Source organism: Cherax quadricarinatus, chromosome 30 (genome assembly GCF_038502225.1).
Source record: "Cherax quadricarinatus isolate ZL_2023a chromosome 30, ASM3850222v1, whole genome shotgun sequence".
Classification (NCBI taxonomy): Eukaryota; Metazoa; Arthropoda; class Malacostraca; order Decapoda; family Parastacidae; genus Cherax; species Cherax quadricarinatus.
In genome coordinates this window covers 19,679,742-19,700,842 of record NC_091321.1, presented here as the reverse complement: position 1 = coordinate 19,700,842, position 21,101 = coordinate 19,679,742, and the positions used below count along the sequence as shown (strand labels likewise).

The following is a 21,101-nucleotide window of genomic DNA, read 5'->3' as shown; positions in this document are numbered from 1 at the left end:
TTTGACCATCCTGTAGCCCGTGTGGTTTTTTAAAATCCGGCCGATCTTTGCCTTGGGCCCTGTGTCCCCTTCACCACTCGAGGGTAGGCTATCTTAGGGGCTGACCTTCATAAGTCAGCTGAAATAGGATGCTAGAATAACACTAAGGAAAGACCCTTTTTGTTAAAGTAACTTCTCTGCCAGATGTTCCTTACTAGACATCATGGCGAGGATAGGGGCATAGGATAAACATTTGAGAGCGAGTCGTCTCTAAAAGAATAAAGAATAAGTAAAGTAAAAGGACACAAGTGCAACTAATGTGACATTTATTGTGGCAACGTTTCGGTCTCCAGGAGCTTTATCAAGCTAATGGCTTGATAAAGCTCCTGGAGAGCGAAACGTTGCCACAATAAATGTCACATTAGTTGCACTTGTGTCCTTTTACTTTACATATTGTCGGTAATTCTACCAACTTTATTACAATAAAGAATAAATATCTTATTTCTTTGTAAAGGTTAGAATGTGTAATTACAGTTTTGGTTTGCTAAGTACAAAGAAAGCCACTATCATGCCAGGGCATTTCAGGCAGAATGCGTAGTTCATCTGAAATCATGTATAGTTATGTATATGTCTGCTGGTGGTATTTACATGTATAATTTATTTAGTAATAAAGTTAACGGAAACAATATTTTTAAGGAAAGAAAAACTTAAGACAGCAGTCACTCTGTCACTCTGTATGACTTTTTTTACTTTATCCTAGGTTCTCTGTATGACTTTTTTTTATGTTATGCTAGGTTCTCTATACATATGCTGCTATGTATGATAATCTATGTAACTGTGTTTGTGTATACCTGAATAAACGTATTAGCCGAAATTTGAACCTCCCGCCACATTAGTGTCCATTATATTAGTAATATACAGAAAATAAATACCGCAAGATTAATAATGCAAAAGTAAATTGCTTTGTACCTGATACTTTATTTTGTATATCAATTTTAAGATACATTAAAATGTAAACCTATTAGGTATTAATTGCCAAAGTTATATTATTTAAGAGAGGTTGGCGTAGCAGCCTTTCTGGTGGGTCTCGTACACGAGGTGAGTTTACCAGGGGTGATGACAATATTTATGTTATTTTTACCATCTAAGTTGGCCAGTATTAGGAGTAACGTGAACACTTGAGTACATTGAAAGCATTGCGGTGAGTCTGATCCTAGAAAGGCAAGTATAAAATGAGGGTTGAAGGGAGAAAAGTGTTGGTAAACAAGAATGACCATGTGTGGGACACTACTGACGCGGGTCTAGGTGGTACGTATTTTTTTTTGTTTGTTTGTTTGTAACTACAAGCAGGGAGGTGAAGATCCAAGAGGTAAGTGTTAACAGGATGAGAAGATGAAAGGACTTCCGAGTTGCTCAGTGTGTGATAAGTAGTTTTATTTTCCCACATTAGAGGCAGTGTTGCTGCCGTCCTCGGTTCACACCAACTCATCTCAATCTTAAACACTTTAAATCTGGTAGATTTTTCCCATTTTATTTCAGTTTTTAGTGACTATTTAATCTAAATGAGTAATACTTTTTTTTGTCATGCCACTAGAGGATTAATGCAGTAGGTCTGGCCTACATGGACCCTAATGGAAATAAGTCACTTTGACTTTTTTGGTTATCCTGGGTAATTTACACACAATATGCAAAATAACCAGTGAAAATATTAAGATTACATTTAGTTTATATGTGGAATTATTTTCCTTTCCAGTGTTTAGAGCTTTGCATTTGTCTCTATTAAACTGCATCTGCCACTTTTCCGACCACTGCATCAGTCTATTCAAATCTTCCTGGAGTGCTCTAATGTCCTCGTCAGAATGAATTTGACGGCCTGGTTTGGTGTCATCGGCAAACTTGCTTGTGTCGCTATTTATTCCCTCCTCTGTCATTTATGTAGATTGTGTACAAGGTACAGTATATGCACAAAGGGGTTTATATACAACATTAAAGTTCCTTCTCTGCAGGTATACTGTATTTTTTTCAATATTAATGGGCTGAGCACATCTCCAGGCTGAGGGACTGCCACAAATTCCATCTCATCTTCCACAGCTCTTTGTACTGGACTGATAGTCACTGACTGCCAGAACATTTCTACAAAAATGCCCAAATGTTGCATAGGTGTTTCATTCATCTACTTCCTGGGTTTTTCTAAACTGTATGTACTTAGCAGATTTTTCTAAGCCAACCCATCACAGCCTTGGAAGATGCCCACTGCATAGACGAAATGTCAGTAAAGGATCTCGCCACACTGTCTGTATACATTATGTTTGTATTTTGTACCATTTCTGTCATCCTTGTTTGCCCAGCTGCCCAAGCTGGGCCTGATGGCAAAAGCTCTCGCTTTACGCAGTGAGGATCCAGATTGGACGTGTTTCCTTGCACCAGTTGTCTATTACCTGGAGTTTACCTGGAGAGAGTTTCGGGGGTCAACGCCCCCGCGGCCCGGTCTGTGACCAGGCCTCCTGGTGGATCAGCGCCTGATCAACCAGGCTGTTGCTGCTGGCTGCACGCAAACCAACGTACGAGCCACAGCCCGGCTGATCAGGAACTGCCTTTAGGTGCTTGTCCAGTGCCAGCTTGAAGACTGCCAGGGGTCTGTTGGTAATCCCCCTTATGTGTGCTGGGAGGCAGTTGAACAGTCTCGGTCCCCTGACACTTATTGTATGGTCTCTTAACGTGCTAGTGACACCCCTGCTTTTCATTGGGGGGATGGTGCATCGTCTGCCAAGTCTTTTGCTTTCGTAGTGAGTGATTTTCGTGTGCAAGTTCGGTACTAGTCCCTCTAGGATTTTCCAGGTGTATATAATCATGTATCTCTCCCTCCTGCGTTCCAGGGAATACAGGTTTAGAAACCTCAAGCGCTCCCAGTAATTGAGGTGTTTTATCTCCGTTATGCGCGCCGTGAAAGTTCTCTGTACATTTTCTAGGTCGGCAATTTCACCTGCCTTGAAAGGTGCTGTTAGAGTGCAGCAATATTCCAGCCTAGATAGAACAAGTGACCTGAAGAGTGTCATCATGGGCTTGGCCTCCCTAGTTTTGAAGGTTCTCATTATCCATCCTGTCATTTTTCTAGCAGATGCGATTGATACAATGTTATGGTCCTTGAAGGTGAGATCCTCCGACATAATCACTCCCAGGTCTTTGACGTTGGTGTTTCGCTCTATTTTGTGGCCAGAATTTGTTTTGTACTCTGATGAAGATTTAATTTCCTCATGTTTACCATATCTGAGTAATTGAAATTTCTCATCGTTGAACTTCATATTGTTTTCTGCAGCCCACTGAAAGATTTGGTTGATGTCCGCCTGGAGCCTTGCAGTGTCTGCAATGGAAGACACTGTCATGCAGATTCGGGTGTCATCTGCAAAGGAAGACACGGTGCTGTGGCTGACATCCTTGTCTATGTCGGATATGAGGATGAGGAACAAGATGGGAGCTAGTACTGTGCCTTGTGGAACAGAGCTTTTCACCGTAGCTGCCTCGGACTTTACTCTGTTGACGACTACTCTCTGTGTTCTGTTAGTGAGGAAATTATAGATCCATCGACCAACTTTTCCTGTTATTCCTTTAGCGCGCATTTTGTGCGCTATTACGCCATGGTCACACTTGTCGAAGGCTTTTGCAAAGTCTGTATATATTACATCTGCATTCTTTTTGTCTTCTAGTGCATTTAGGACCTTGTCGTAGTGATCCAGTAGTTGAGACAGACAGGAGCGACCTGTTCTAAACCCATGTTGCCCTGGGTTGTGTAACTGATGGGTTTCTAAAATTGGTACCTGGGTGTTAGTCTACTGGTTTGGGTCGCATCCTAGGACAAAACTGACCTAATTTGCCCGATATGCTCAGCATAATAAGCAGCTTTCTATATAGTAGTATGTCATTGATGTCATCTAGGCCTGTATTATCTTGTACATGTACTTGTAATAAATAGTCATTATAATATTATTACTCGGCAGATTCTCTCTTGTACAACTTTTGAAACAAATACTTCCTTATATCCTTTTTAAATCTTAATTTATTCAAATTAAATCCATTGTTTTGGGCTAAGGTTATAGACTACTTGGGAGAACTTGCAATTTCATACAGCCTCTAATATATCAGAGCCATCAACACTTAGTACATAGTGAGGTGTCGTGCATTACCTGAATTTAAATGAAGACATGCCAGACCGATGGCTGAGATTAGATAGTTGTATTAAGTTATTTAAGGTGAGACCTTATTTAGGAAAGTTTGGTTGTTTTCTATCATTTGCACAACAAAATACTATCAGTATCTTACAGCTCAAGGTACAGTTAATGGCCTAGATTGGTAGTGGTGGTCTTGCACAATTGCTTATACCTAGTATAGGCCTAGTGGCCTATGTTAGGTAGGTCCAAGTCACACCCACTCCAGTGTACCTGGCTAACTTATTCTTAAAGTTGCCCAAGGTTTTTGCTTGTGATACTACTAGTGTATGTTCCACTCAACCTTAACTCTGTTACCAAATCAGTGCTTTCCTATATCCTTTCCAACTTCAACCCAGTCAGTACCTGATCAACTGACTGTCATTCATACATTGGGCTGCATGTGGCCATCAGTAACAGCCTGGTTGATCAGGCCCTGATCCACCCGGAGACCTGGTCAAGGACTGGGACGGTGGGGTGTTGACTCCCAAAACACCCTCCAGGTAGATGCCAGGCAGGTAGTGCTGCATGCTGCAAGTCATGTCTGGGTTAGATATTTTATCATTAATAACACTTGATTGTTTCCATTAATAATGCTTGTATCCCCCTAATTATACACCTTTCTAGGAACTTTACATTTATCTACATTAAACTGCATTTGCCACTTCTTTGACTGTCGGCTTGTCCAGATTTGTATATACATCATAAGTGCTTGGATAGGGACACTGCCTACCAGTAGTTGCACTTCACTAATAGGTGGGAGTGTGCAGTGATCGTTAAGTTATTATTGCCTTTTATTTTTGTTGTAAAAAAAAAAAAATTCAGAAGTAATTTCCACTTGTAAGGTACACAAATATTTAAAGGGCTGGGGTTACCAGGAATGAGGGATACTTGTAATATCTTTATTTCTACAAGTACATGTACATGCTATACAGGCCTAGCTGATGTCTGTGACATACTGCTATATAGAAAGCCCCTTTATTATGCTGAGCATTTCGGGCAAATTAGGTCAGTTTTGTCCCAGGATGCGACCCACACCAGTCAACTAACACCCAGGTACCCATTTTATACTGACTGGTGAACATAGACAGCAGGTGTCTTATGGAAACACGTCATAATGTTTTCCAGCCGTACTGGAGATTCAAACTCCAGACCTCAGTGTGTGAGCTGAGTGCGTTAGTGATCAAGCTATGGGACACCCTGTAGTAACCAAAATACATGTACAGGTTGAATATCTTCTAACCAGAGTTCTAAAAGCTCCAAAATCCAAAGCTTTTTTTTTTTTTTTAGCCGATGTCTCTCGTACCCTAGGTGGGGCTCTGAAGCTTCGAAAAGTTCTGAAATGAAACGCTTTCAATCTTGAGCATTATGGATAAGGGATGCTCAAACTGTAGTTCTATCCATTATTTATACTGTGTATATTTTACATCCTTGATAATTATTTTCTATTTCCTTGTCAGATGGCAGATTTTGAGGATGGAGGTGAGGAGGTTGCAAGCCTCCAGGCACCAGTGGTTGAGGCCCCAGAGTTGCCTGAAATAAAACTTTTTGGAAAATGGTCATTGGACGATGTTCAACTGAGTGATATGTCTCTTCAGGTGAGCTGCATTTGTTGGAGTGTTAAGGCTGCAAATTGTACAGGGAGTTAATTAATTATTATTTTAAATCATAATTACAGTGCAGTATTTTTTTTTGTTTGTGCATGTAAAAATGTGATGTACAGGAAGTGTTTAATATTTAGTCGAAAGTTTGCAGATATTATAAATAAGTTTTCTATTAATTTGAACTGGATTTGGAGCCATTTGTATTTTAAAGCTTTTGAAGTTGGATTTATTCATTAACCAAAGAAGTTTATATTTTCTCAGACATTTTTGCACTGAGTTATGGACATGAATAATTACTTCTGTCTATTTCAGGATTATATTGCTGTTAAGAAATATTATGCCAAGTACTTGCCTCACTCGTCTGGTAGATATGCAGCCAAAAGATTCCGCAAAGCCCAGTGTCCTATTGTAGAACGTCTGACAAATTCTTTAATGATGCATGGGCGCAATAATGGCAAGAAACTCCTGGCTGTCCGCATTGTGAAACACTCTTTTGAGATCATCCATCTTCTGACTGGTGAGGTAAGTAACCTATTGATCATTGAATATTGCATGCTTGGTAAAACTGCTCCAGAATAGTGTAACTTGGTTTAAGTGTGATGAATATTATAATAGATAATACAGTGGACCCCCAGTTCGCGATGCTATCGGTATCCGATAAATCCGGTAACCGATGCATTATATCGCAGAAAATTTGCCTCGCTTCCCGATACAAAACCCGGTATGCGATGTGGTTCGTACGAGATGTGTCCATGTGTGGCCTGAACTGCCCCGTGTGTGCCAGTGTTTACAAGCCAGCCAGTGTGCGCGCATCTAAGGATACATTCGGTACATTCCATATTATCCATATTATCACTGTTTTTGGTGCCTGTTTTTGCAAAGTAAGTCACCATGGGCCCCAAGAAAGCTCCCAGTGCCAGCCCTTCGAGACCAAGGGTGCTAATGACTGTTGAAATGAAGAAAGAGATAATTGCAAAGTACGAAAGTGGAGTGTGTGTGTGTCGGAGCTGGTCAGGTTGTATAGTAAACCCCAATCAACCATCTCTACTATAGTGAGCAAGAAAACGGCAATCAAGGAAGCTGTTCTTGCAAAAGTTGCAACTGTGATTACGAAACAGCGACCGCAAGTGTTAGAAAATGTTGACTGTTATTGGTGTGGATAAATGAAAAACAGATGCAGGAGATAGCATCTCTCAAGCAATCATTTGTGAAAAGGCTAGGCAGTTGCATGACGATTTGGTAAAAAAATTGCCTGCAACTAGTGGTGATGTGAGTGAATTTAAGGCCAGCAAAGGTTGGTTTGAAAGATTTAAGAATCGTAGTGGCATACATAGTGTGATTAGGCATGGTGAGGCTGCCAGTTATGTTGTGCGACAGAAGTCCAGTGACTCTCAAGCTGGTCCTAGTGGCATTAAAAGAAGGGAAGTAACCCCGGAAAAGGGCTTGCTACCTCAAGTCCTAATGGAGGGGGATTTCCCTTCTAAATGCTAACACCATCCACACACTCCCCTCCCTCCCATCCCATCAATCATCACCAGATCTTCATTAAAGGTAAGTGTCAATTATTCTTTCGTTATTTATTGTTATTGTTATTGTAATTACTATTCTATTGCATTAAACTTAATATTTCATGTGGTAAAAGTTTTTTTTTTCATACTTTTGGGTGTTCTTGCACGGATTAATTTGATTTCCATTATTTCTTATGAGGAAAATTGATTCGCTTTCCGATATTTTTGGTTTACGATGAGCTCTCAGGAACAGATTAGTATCGCGAACCGGGGGTCCACTGTAATTGAATGTTGGTCCTTGTCAGAACTCATTATTTTGTTTTAAATAAGTTTAATATATATATTTTTTTTAACTCGTCGTCCGTTTCCCACCAAGGCGGGGTGACCCAAAAAGAAAAAGAAACTTTAATCATTCAACACTTTCACCATCACTCATAATCACTGTCTTTACAGAGGTGCTCAGATTCGACAGTTTAGGTGTCCAAACAGCCAATATCCCAAACCCCTCCTTTAAAGTGCAGGCATTGTAATTCCCACTTCCAGAACAAGTCCAGCTAACCAGTTTCCCTGAATCCCTTCACAAAATATTACCCTGATATTACTATAATTATACAGTACTAGTGTGTACCTGTACCAAAATAAGCTTACAAACTGTGCAGGCATACAGATACATAATAAAATCACCAAGTGTCTTACTAGCGTTGAAGACCCTATAATATAATAATCACTCTGGGGAGGCTTTAAATATATTAACCCTTTCAGGGTTTCCAACGTACTAGTACGGCTTGCGCACCAGGGTTATTGACGTACTAGTACACATAAATTCCAGCACCTTCAAATCTAGCAAGAGAAAGCTGGTAGGCCTACATATGAAAGAATGGGTCTGTGGTCAGTGTGCACAGTATAAAAAAAATCCTGCAGCACACAGTGCGTATTGAGAAAAAAAAAAAACTAGGACAGTGTTTTTGGTTTAAAACGGCGACTTTGCACTATATTTTCTTATAGTATTTATGGTTGTATTCTAGTTTTCCTGGGCTCATTTTATAGAACGGAAGACATATTACAGAAATTGAGATGATTTTGATTGGTTTCACAATGAAAAGTACCTTGAAATTGAGCTCAAAGTAGCAGAAATGTTTGATTTTTGCCAAAGTTCAAAAGTAAACGAATCATGCCACACGTCCAATACACATCAACTGGTGAGTCTAATGTTCTTTCACAAGTGCGCTGATATTATTTATACCATTTCGACAGTAATGCAGTAGTCTGCATAAGTCAATTTTCTATTTTTTGTGAGAATAAAAATTCAAAGTGGAAAGCAAAAGAAATGTAAGAGGGGCCTGGGGACGTGACTAATGAACAGAGGAAATGTTATTTTGGTTCCAGGAATGTCTGTCTAGTTTATTCTGGACCCTATTTGGAAATTGGCATCTTTTGAGATTTGTGTGAAATTGGCAAAATTGCTAATTTCTCGCCACTTTATTGGATAGTTGAAATCAGTAAAGGGTGGTTTCTTGTACTCATTCAGTAGAAAAAATGGAGTTCTAGTGAAAGTTATGATTTTTTGTCGACTAATACACTGGAATTGGTCGAAAATAGGTCTCAAATTGGGCAAAATTGCCGATGCGTAAACATCGTTGAGACGCTAACTTCGCAAGAGCATAATTCCGTAAGTTTTCCATCAAATTTCATACTTTTGATGTCATGATTGGAAAAAGATTCTATATCTTTTCATAAGACGACAACCCCCCCCCCCCCCCAAATATCAACCTTGAGAACAAGTTTAGGAGAGGGCCTCTCAACCCTGAAAGGATTATTAGATGTTTTTATTAATATCTATTTTTTATATATATATAAGAAACACATTACATAACATTAACATAATACATACACCTACAGTAGAGCAAATTGACACCTGACATGATTGCTGGGCGGCTTGCAAAAGTGACAGAAAAACTAAAGTTTTTCTCTAGTCCAACACCAGAGAAAATGTGTACAAAATAGTATTCCTTTCATAGGCCTCCACTCAAAGCCTCATTCGCTCTAAAAATGGTGTTACACAACAATGGGAGTGTTGCTGTTTAGTCTACTGCACCAGCATGAAGACAATTTGTACACAATGTAAGTCGTTTGTATCGTGTAAAAGTTTGACATGCAAAATGAACGTACATGAACCGTAAGCGGACAAGAATTAATACACATTAGTGTCTGCATTCTCCACACGTCTCTCTCATTTACGATAGCATCTAAGGGTAGTTGTTAGAAATAATTAAACGCGGTGAACAAGATATGTCAATGGTGGTAATACTAATAATAATCACTCTGGTGTGTTTCACATATCATATTTCATCTAGGTGTTAGCTGGGCGAGCTACCACACGTTTCTACAATAAAAGGTAAGTATTGAGTGTACTGTATGTATGTTTTACTTTATTTTTTTAATGCCTAGTTCTGTTACTAACTTAATATATTGATAGTGTAAACATGTTATGAAGCATTTATAAGTGGAAAAAGTGTGATTCACTTTATGGTGGTAGCCTGGACTTAACCCGCTGTATAAGAGGCCCTCCTGTATTTAGGCTTGACAAGATTGTTTTAACAAACAAAAATTATAACGTACCATAGCACCAGTGAGTGCTGTAATACACAAGAAAATACAGACTTGGAGTTGGAACACACAACTGTAAGCTATATAGGACAGTACAATAAACATTCACACCAACTATTTCATTTCAGTGTCAGTCAGCCAACTAAGCCAAAATAACATGCTGATTAGGAGAATGTGCTTCTTTAAGGAGATTATTACATTGACTTGTGAAACTACTATACTCTAATCGTAAAATGTTATCTTGGCCATATAAAATTTTACATACATTAGAGGTTGTTTGCACTTGTTAATAGCCACTATAGTATTTTGCTATTGTGGTGTCTGAATTGTGCTAGATAAATAATAGAGGATTCGCTAACACCACAAGGGTTTTTCTAATCCAGTGAGTGGGGTTTGATAGTACCCTCTAGACATTACTTCCGTAAATGTAATTTTTGTACATAAAATTAATAAAAGTATTGCATTTATATATTTTTATATTTATACAAGCTTGTAATCATATACAGTGGAACACTGCAAGTTTTAACATAGATTCCTATGATATTCAGAAATTTAGTTTTGGTTCTCAGTGATAAATTTTAGGGGAAGAAAATAGTTTCATGGAAAAAGGTGGCAAGTGTAGTTCATATCTATTCAACACTCATTCTTGACACATTAGTGCTTGTTTTATCAAGAACTAACATGCAAATTATACGAGGCAAAATATCCCATAAAATAAATTTTGTATTCTCTGCCTAGTCAGATGAAGCAATTTGAACTCATTTTGTCACTCATTGCGCTTTACCATGCACTAGCATATACACGAGACTTTTGGCTATATTATTATAATTTTGAAGAAAATGCATTAATCCCTAAACAGCTGATCGTATAAATTTATGGCACCTGGACAGTGCCATAGCCATAGATTTGCACAATTTCCAAAATGATTGATTGGCTTGGGTAGGTCTACACCAGGAAAAAGTTTGCTTCGTAAGCATGTGCAGTATAAGTGTTGTACACAGGTTGTTGCAGGAGAAAGTAGGCGCCATTACAGTTGTTTGCAAGTAAACACATTTTGCCATTTAATTTATTGAACAATAAATATAAGTTAACTTTTTTTTTTTTTTTCAACAAGTCGGCCATCTCCCACCGAGGCAGGGTGACCCAACAAGAAAGAAAATACTTTCATCACTCAGCACTTTCATCTCACTCGCCATAATCACTGTTTTTGCAGAGGTGCCCAGAATACAACAGTTTAGAAGTCTTTCTTTCAACACACCGGCCATATCCCACCGAGGCGGGGTGGCCCAAAAGGAAAAACGAAAGTTTCTCCTTTTACATTTAGTAATATATACAGGAGAAGGGGTTACTAGCCCCTTGCTCCTGGCATTTTAGTCGCCTCTTACAACACGCATGGCTTACGGAGGAAGAATTCTGGTCCACTTCCCCATGGAGGTAAGAGGAAATAAACAAGAACAAGAACTAGAAAGAAAATAGAAGAAAACCCAGAGGGGTGCATGTATATATGCTTGTACATGTATGTGAAGTGTGACCTAAGTAGAAGTAGCAAGACGTACCTGAAATCTTGCATGTGTATGAGACAGAATAAAAAGACACCAGCAATCCTACCATCATGTAAAACAATCGATTATCAAATGGTATACAATACCGACAGGTTGGTAGATAAGAGACACAGGCAACATTTAGGCAACTTTATTCCGAAACGTTTCGTCTACGCAGTAGGCTTCTTCAGTCGAGTATAGAAAGTAGGCAGGAGCAGTAGAGATGTGAAGACAATGTAATCAGTCCATCACCCTTGAAATCGTAGATTTGAGGTTGTCAGTCCCTCAGCCTGGAGAAGTTCTGTTCCAAAGTCTGGAACTAACTGAAGATCAAGCGACAGTGTTGAGACTTAAATACTGTCGGAAGGAGAGGTGCAGAGTAGTAGTAGTGAGAATGTAGCCACTGGGAGGTCATGTCCCTCTCAGATCAAACAATTCTCACTTGAAAAAGTTCTCCAGGCTGAGGGACTGACAACCTCAAATCTACGACTTCAAGGGTGATGGACTGATTACATCGTCTTCACATCTCTACTACTCCTGCCTACTTTCTGCACTCGACTGAAGAAGCCTACTGTGTAGGTGAAACGTTTCGGAATAAAGTTGCCTAAATGTTGCCTATGTGTCTTATCTACCATGTAAAACAATTATAGGCTTTCATTTTACACTCACTTGGCAGGACGGTAGTACCTCCCTGGGCGATTGCTGTCTACCAACCTACTACCTAGGAGTTTAGAAGTATATACGTATAAAAATACACAATATATCCCTCCAAACTGCCAGTATCCCAAACCCCTCCTTTAGAGTGCAGGCATTGTACTTCCCATTACCAGGACTCAAGTCCGGTTATATAAAATAACCGGTTTCCCTGAATCCCTTCACTAAATATTACCTTGCTCACACTCCAACAGCTCATCAGGTCCCAAATATCATTAGTCTCCATTCACTCCTATCTAACACGCTCACACACGCTTGCTGGGAGTCTAAACCCTTCGCCCACAACACCACCTTTACCCCCTCCCTCCAACCTTTTCAAGGACGACCCCTACCCCGCCTTCCTTTCCCTACAGATATATACGCTCTCCGTGTCATTCTACTTTGAAAACATTGGTGTAAAACACTCCATAAAAAAAAAAAAGTGGGAAAATGCATTAATGTTCATGTGCAGCACCTAGTTGCCTTTGTGCTGTAAGCATGCTTTTTGCCATAAGGTGATCACTGGCATTGCCTTCATATCTCCTTAATTACTACTTAAATGTCACTCATTCTTTCATTACTTCTAAATTCAGGGAGAACTTTTTGGTAAGGCAGAATAATTTGTCTAAATTGCCAGAACTGAAGGCACTTATTTTAAACCCACCAGCAGTTTAAGGGTTAAAAGATCTTAACTAAGGATGAGATTCTACCACAATTTTTGCCAATAGAGATACAGTGGAACCTCGGTATACCACCAGCTCCCTACTCGAACAAAGCTCGGCACTTGACCAGACAAATATTACCTGCCAGAACTTCGCTGCAAACTATTTCGTGTTTCTTTGCATTTTTTGGTGTTTTTTGTATTTGTATAAATGTCACCATGGGGCCTATGACGGATAGTGATAGCAGCCAACCAAACAGATAATTGGTTGGGAAGAACTTGTTCGATACTCAAACGGTGTGGCACTTGAACGGCCTTCTGGAATGAATTAAGGTTGCATACCAAGGTTCTGCTGTACTTAGTTATAGGCAGATATAGGTACTTTCAGAATTAGCCGAGACCCACCAGTACAGATACTTTGACACATCCTTGCTTTAAACAGGCAATGCCATTTTCATTTTGTTCAAATGGCTGATTGGCAGTGACCATGGCAACTATTTCATGTACAGGGGTTCCTTGAGTTAACATCATTCCAGATACATTGTACCTCAAAACTCATAACTCAAACCCCAGAATATGTGGTTTTTACAGTAATTTGTTTCAAGACACAGGAAGTACAATTTTTACTGTACCTTGAACTTGAAAAGTTGGCTCTTAACCCTTTGAGGGTCGACAGGCCCTCTCCGAAACTCGTTCTCAGGGTCGGCCAAATTTAAAAAAAAAAAAAAAATTCTCTTATGAAAAGATAGAGAATCTTTTCCCGATCATAAGGACACCAAAAGTGTGAAATTTGATGGAAAACTTACGGAATTATGCTCTCGCAAAGTTAGCAGTCTCGGCGATTTTTACGCATCGGCGATTTTGCCCACTTTGAGCCCCATTTTCGGCCAATTCCACAGTACTAGTCGACAAAAAACATGAATATTTCGCTGGAACTCCATTTTTTCTATCGAATGGGTGCAAGAAACCACCCATTTCTGAAATTCAACTATCCAGTACAGTGGTCAGAATTTAGCAATTTTGCCAATTTCACACAAATTTCAAAAGATGCCAATTTCCGAATAGGGTCCAGAATAAACAAGAAAGACATTCCTGGCACTAAAATGACATTTCCTCTGGTCATTAGTCACGTCTCAAGGCCCCTCTTATATTCTTTTGCTATCCACTTTGAATTTTTATTCTCACAAAAAATATAAGATTTACTGTTATGCAGACTACTGCATTAGTGTAAAAAATGGTATAAATATTATTGGTGCACTTGTAAAAGAATATTAGACTTGCCAGTTGACATGTATTGCATGCTTGGCACGATTTGTTTACTTTTGAAATTTGGTAAAAATAGAACATTTCTGCTACTTGAGCTCAATTTCAAGGTACCTTTCATTATAAAACCAGTCAAAATCATCTCAATTTCTGTAATATGTCTTCCATTCTATAAAATGAGACCAAGAAAACTAGAATACAACAATAAATACCATACAAAAATACAGTGCAAAGTCTGTTTTATTCCAAAAAAATTGTCAGTTTTTTTTTTTCTCATTATGCACTGTGTGCTGCAGGATTTTTTTTAGACTGTGCACACTGACCACATAGACCCATTCTTTCATATGAAGGCCTACCAGCTTTCTCCCACTAGATTTGAGGGCGCTAGAATTTAGGCGTACTAGTACGTCAAAAACCCTGGGTCGTAAGCCGTACTAGTACATCCGAAACCCTCAAAGGGTTAAGATAAAACATTATCTTCAAAAACACAGGAAGCAAGTTTGCTTTTTCCAGCGTGGATGCTTTGATTCTCATCACATCTTCCCAGTGAGTAAACAGCTGATTTTCTGCTGTTATCCTATGGTCATCCTCCATTTCCTCTCCACTGTCCAAATTCCAGGAGACCCCACTCCCCCCTCCCCCATTAACATCCATCCCCATTGTTTTGCCAAGAGCAACAATCTCTTGGTTTACATCCTCCTCAGTCACAAAAATTTTAGTCATAGGTGACTGAAGGCTACAGGTGTTTTCAGGCTGCATTGAGACAGAGTGGAAACTTCATTCCAGGAATTCACCATGAGCCGCCTCACTCAATGTAAAATGTTAAACTTGGTCGTCCTGAATTCCTTAAAGCTGATGGTTCCATTCCCTTAAAATCTCTGTAAAGCGTTTGGCAAACATCTTCGTTTAAAGCATGAAAATTTGCAGTCATTTGCTGGTTCATAGGCTGAAGTGTAGTAGTAGTTTTGGGAACACATAGTTTATCAAATTTTTCGTCATGATTACTAAATTCCTTTGAGGGTAAGTTGTAAGCATTGTACCTACTGTTGCACAAGTGATGTAGCTACCATCTCTATAACCTATCAAAATGGAATACTGTGCATTTGCCAATGTTTGTATATTTAGTAATTCCATCACTGGAGAATGCTGCATGTTAGTATTTAGAGGAAATGTGTGTTAAACATGTTTGTGTAGACATTGGTCGAGCTGCTATGGGAATGGAAGGCGAGTCATACAAAGGCTCCAGTGCAAGATACATTAATTAGGTATCTTCCTACAGCAATTAACAACATTTTTAGAAAATCTGTATCTTGAATTTCATTGGGAAATGCTTGCAGTATAGTACGTATTTTCATGGCCTAGTGACAGGGGGGGGGGGGGGGCTGTTTCAGCTACCACCATAGCCACAGCTACCAAGGTGTTTTATTTTATTGAACTGTTTCTTTCATTAACAAAGATTACAAAGTGTAATTATGACACTACAGTCATAAGCTTTGTGTACATGCTTGTGAATGGTGAAACACGTAATTGTTTCCTGAAATATGTTAGTATGTGTTTCTGATGATGCCAAAAATTCCTCCAAAATTCTGAGATGCTTTTAAGGAATGTTATTCATGCCCATATTTTTCTTTAAAAAAAATTCTTATATTCATGCTTGGCATTGTGGGACAAAGCAAAACTTTAGATAGCTGAACTTTTGGTGTTCCACTGTATTCCTGTGTGTTATTATATACTTTTAATATCAAAATATTTTTAAAAGACGAAATATTATTAATTTTATGCAGAACTTTATATTGGATATAGTTTTGTATGATTTAAAAATACTTTGATAATATTGAAAAAAATGCTATTTTTAATTCTTAACCTATTTACCTGATTGTGGTGAGATTTTGTACGTTAGATAACTTGGTGTAAAATGAATTAGTAACTTCCAAAAATTAGTATGAATGCCCTTTTAAATTTTCATTCTGCAAAGATTTTTTTTTTTCAGAACCCAGTACAAGTAGTAGTAAATGCCATTATCAACTCTGGCCCACGTGAGGATTCAACCCGTATTGGCCGTGCCGGTACTGTGAGGAGGCAGGCTGTGGATGTCTCCCCTCTTCGACGTGTTAACCAGGCAAGTGTTGAATTATGAGAATTTTCATTAAACTCTTGAATGGGTGGGGGTTGGGGAAGGTGTTGGCTGTTTTCTTAAGTCCAATAATTGCAGTTTTCCTATCTTAACTGGGATCATAAAAAACACGTTATGTAATAATTCTCTAAAATCGTGCTGATTTGTAGTATGTTTTGTTAGTAATTAATGTAATTCATAGTAGTTGACATTGCTTTGGATATTGTTTAGGGAAAATATAAATTTTCCAAAAGTTTTAAGTAATGGATTTTGTACAGTGCTTTTAGGTCGAGTATTTCACAAATAACCCACGCTTTTAAACAGCTGAGTTTTTTTTTTAACCCCTTAGCTGTGGCAAGTGGGCAAAAAATTTCTGGTGTGGCAAGATTTTGAGAAAAATTTTTTTAGTTTGATATGGGGCATTTTTCTGAATTGAATAAGGCTAAAAAAAAAAAAGGGGGGGGGGGTGGATAGTTGATTAAAATAAAACTTAGGGTTTTATTGTGTGTTGAAGTTGGGAATAAATGATTGATAGATCACTTTTCAGCAACAGTGGCATAAAAGTGCTAGTGATATTTACATTTTACAATTATTGATGCCAAGATACAATTATTAGTTTTTGTTTAATTACTTATAATGTTTAACACTGTGTACACATTGACTACTAGGTTATCCTGGGTTAAATATACCTAGTGTGATTTATTGCTGAATTCCACTGTTAGGATCCAAAAATTTTAATAAATTTGAACTGAATGAATCATCTTTGAGCCACTTGCACACCCTGTTTGCTGGTAAGGAAGCTGGTGGTGAGACAACAGCTCCTGGTTCCTTTGTTTACTTTTGCTAGTAATATATTTACATGTACAAGGTGTACAGGGCTAGCTGACATCAATGACATACTACTATATAGAAAGCCGCTTGTTATGCAAAGCGTTTCAGGCAAATTAGGTCAGTTTTGTCCCTGGATGTGACCCACACCAGTCGACTAACACCCAGGTACCCATTTTACTGATAGGTGAACATAGACAACTGGTATAAGGAAATGCATCCAATATTTCCACCCCTTCGCTGGGAATTCAACCCGGACCCTCACCGTGTGAAGCGAGAGCTTTTGCCACCAGGCCACGGGGCACCAAGTACTAGTACATTGGACACTGTTATTGATACCCTAAGTAGTTAACCCATGATAAGTTATGTGCAGCCTGCTTAGCCTTAGATTTTTCAAATGAATGAATAGATGGATGACCCAAAGCATAGTGCTGAGGTCAAAAATATTGGCAGGTGACAGATTTGTGGGTACAAAAGATTGTGCGTACTAGTATGTTGGACACGGTTAAAGGGTTAAAAATGTAAATTGAATAATTAAATTCTTTATGAATTATTTTAATTTTTTTGTGAAAATTAAACCTTTTCTATGTACTATTAAGTTAAGTATTTAGCTTAGCTTGAGAATATTTTTATTTTTGCACCTATTAGAGCCATGACAGCATACTGCTGCTGTGGTGTCGGAAAGTGTGCTAGAATAATTCGAAGGATTCGCTAACACTACTCAGGCTTGTTCCACAATGAGTGGGGTTTGATAGTAGCCTTTGAACACTAATTTTGAAGCAAAAATTCTTTATTACCTTCTGTATCATTGTGCTTTAATTATATAAATTTTTAGGCCATTTGGCTTCTGACTACCGGTGCTCGTGAAGCTGCTTTCCGCAACATCAAGACTATTGCCGAGTGCCTTGCTGACGAGTTGATCAATGCTGCAAAGGTATGTGAGACTGCAGTTTAACCCTTTCTGGGTCAGAAGTGCTGATCTGAGAATTACTCTCAATGTTGAATTTATAAAAATAAAAAAATTACAGAATTAGTTTATTTTTGTGGGTGTAAGAAAAAAAAATTCCATCAGTACTTACTGAGATAGAGGCGTGAAGTTGGCATCAAATGACTAGCTGGTGGTAACATCAGTGACTGCTGCACACTCTGTATTTTTTTTTTTTTTTTTTTTTTTTTTTTTTTGTTGTGTGTGTGTGTGTGACTTTTGTGGCCTGTAAGACCAATATAATGCACACTGTATATACTATATGCAACACAGTAACTGCACTGATATTAACAAAAAGGCACAATACCGTGACTGGAACAATACACAAATAACCTGCATATAGGTGAGAGGAGCTTATGAAGAAGTTTCGGTCTGACTTGGACCATTTACAAAGTCACTTGTTTACACACAGGTAGAAATGTTCCTTATTACTAATGTTCCATCATATATATATATATACATTCATTCTTTCAACACCAGCCATATTCCACCGAGGCGGGGTGGCCCCAAAGGAAAAACGAAAGTTTCTCCTTTTAAATTTAGTAATATATACAGGAGAAGGGGTTACTAACCCCTTGCTCCCGGCATTTTAGTCACCTCTTACGACACGCATGGGCTTATGGAGGAAAAATTCTGTTCCACTTCCCCATGGAGATATACAGTGGACCCCCGGTTAACGAACTTTTTTCATTCCAGTAGTATGTTCAGGTGCCAGTACTGACCGAATTTTTTCCCATAAGGAATATTGTGAAGTAGATTAGTCCATTTCAGACCCCCAAACATACACGTACAAACGCACTTACATAAATACACTTACATAATTGGTCGCATTTGGAGGTGATCGTTAAGCGGGGGTCCACTGTATATATATATATCTTTCTTCTTTCAACGCACCAGCCATATCCCACTGAGGTGGGGTGGCCCAAAAGGAAAAACGAAAGTTTCGCCTTTTAAATTTAGTAATATATACAGGAGAAGGGGTTACTTGCCCCTTGCTCCCGGCATTTTAATCATCTCTTACGACACACATGGTTTACGGAGGAAGAATTCTGTTCCACTTCCCCATGGAGATATATACATCATCATCATTCTTTCAACACACCGGCCGTATCCCACCAAGGCGGGGTGGCCCAAAAGGAAAAACAAAAGATATATGTACACTTATTGGACATGTTCCTAGAACTGCTGCAGTTTGTGGAATTTTGAAACATGGTGTGCACAGTGATGTTTTGCACTCCTCGCACATAAAATGAGTATGTTCATATTTTTGGGCATTTTGTTGTGTGCTCGCATACAAAACATCTCTTCTGAGCCCGTTACTTATTAGGAGGAGGAAGTGTTACTAAGAAGTGATCACTGTGCCTTAAACGAGAGGGTATTTGGTGATCAATTTGTGGGTGGTTTTGTATTGCAGGTGGTGTGACCTGGTACTTCAATAATTGTCTGATGACAAAATTCGGCATACAGTTGTCTGTTTCTGGTCTTTATCTTGTACATGTTGTAAGCATCGAGCATGGAAAAAAGTTCTAAGTACCACTTATGACTAGTGACCACAATCGACAAACCCAATTTGCATGTGACATTCATCCACTAAACACATATTGAGGGTGTACTCAATCACAGTTGCAGGTTTTACAATGAGTACATTGGTCTCTATTGTGCCTGCCACTGTCTATTTCGTTTTGGTGAATTGATGTCAACAAAGTAACATCTTGTTTGTCATGCCACTATAATGCCATGATATTGGCAGCAAACCCCTGCACCTCACCACTAGGAGTGCCTGCATTAAACCTGGGCACATGCTTACGATTTGCACGCACTATACCACACATCTGTCATGTTTACTCGCAAGAAATCGCTGAGTAAGGGGCTTGTGTACTAGTTATCAGTGTATGACGTATGCTTCATAGCATACGTCATACGTCATATCACCCGAGATACCCAATGCTGTTTGAATGACAGTACCTTTGAAGAGAATCAAAGATGCATTATTAACAAGCTTCCTGAAGGGATAAAAATATGTACTGAATTTTTGCTTCATATTCATACACATTCCTAATCTTGTATAATCTGTCATTTCTGTTAAAAGTGTAGCATGTGTAAGAGTAGGACAGATCTGTTCACTGGCATAACAACAATGAAGGCTGGGGTTGAAATTAGGCAGTCTGTCGACCAGTATGATTTGATACTGTGCTTTTACACATGACATGAGCATTATTGTGGCAAGAAACAAATGTATCTCAGCCACAGTTGTCTCATTTAAGTTGTGTAATCATGATTTTGGTGAAACAAGTGTTTGCCATGATATATTCAGAGTATCTGTTGCTTTCCCTGATAATAATTTCCAAAAAAATAGTTCAAAACATTCCAGTTCACTGGCATTGTTCCCAAGGGTACAAGATAACCAGATTCCACTTTGAGTGTCATAAAATTGATGGATTGGCAACAAAATTGGCACCCTGCTGCCAGTCCCGGATATGGTCTGCTGGCGAGTACTGGTTATTGATAGCTGGTTGTTGTGTGTTGGTGCTTAAGGCTGGCCTTGGTCATGGACGTGGTGAGTCAGTGGTGTGGTTCCCAGCCTGGGGTGCTGCTGGTGCTGCATCCCACGTAGCACCACCACCACTTATTGCCGCATGTGGTATATTATCCATCCCAGTTGTAGCAATATCATCCTCACACATTGTCTGTTCCTGGTGTAGGGCCGTGGGATGTACTGTCCCCTTGGAATAGCATATGGCACACTACCAGACTGCATTCAGCATCATGTAAATTGATGCTTCTTTGGTGAATATTCCTCTTCAGTGTTGCTACTTGAATGGTCATCAAGAGCTAGGAAATCAAGTCATCACCATTGCTCGCATCAGTCCTGGCCACAGGAAAATACAAGCTTACTCTTACGTCTTGTTACAACCGAACGTGAACCAGACGGACCCCTCCCAGAGGTAGATGGTTGAGGGTCATCAGGGTTTTTGGCAGTTTACATCCTGAATGTTGTTTTCAGTCACACTCTTTAAAATCATCAAATTCATTTTCACTCCATCCATGTTAGAGCTATCAATTGAAGTGAAGATTCCCAATTCGCTAGGGAGTGAGGTATTTCTTACCGCAAGACAT

General features: G+C 39.0%; 1 protein-coding gene across 2 annotated transcripts in view; it reads left to right on the top strand.

Moving 5' to 3' along the window:
* The first annotated feature begins 941 nt into the window (after positions 1-941).
* LOC128692735 (uncharacterized) overlaps positions 942-21,101 on the top strand; it is a 28,149-nt gene continuing 7,989 nt past the window's right edge. The window contains exons 1-5 of one of the 2 annotated variants that reach the window (XM_053782059.2): positions 942-1,077; positions 5,642-5,779; positions 6,098-6,307; positions 16,049-16,177; positions 17,835-17,933. In XM_053782059.2, coding sequence (XP_053638034.1) covers positions 5,642-5,779; positions 6,098-6,307; positions 16,049-16,177; positions 17,835-17,933 — 576 coding nt within the window. In that variant the 5' untranslated portion in view covers positions 942-1,077. The other variant, XM_053782060.2, reaches the window with a different exon arrangement.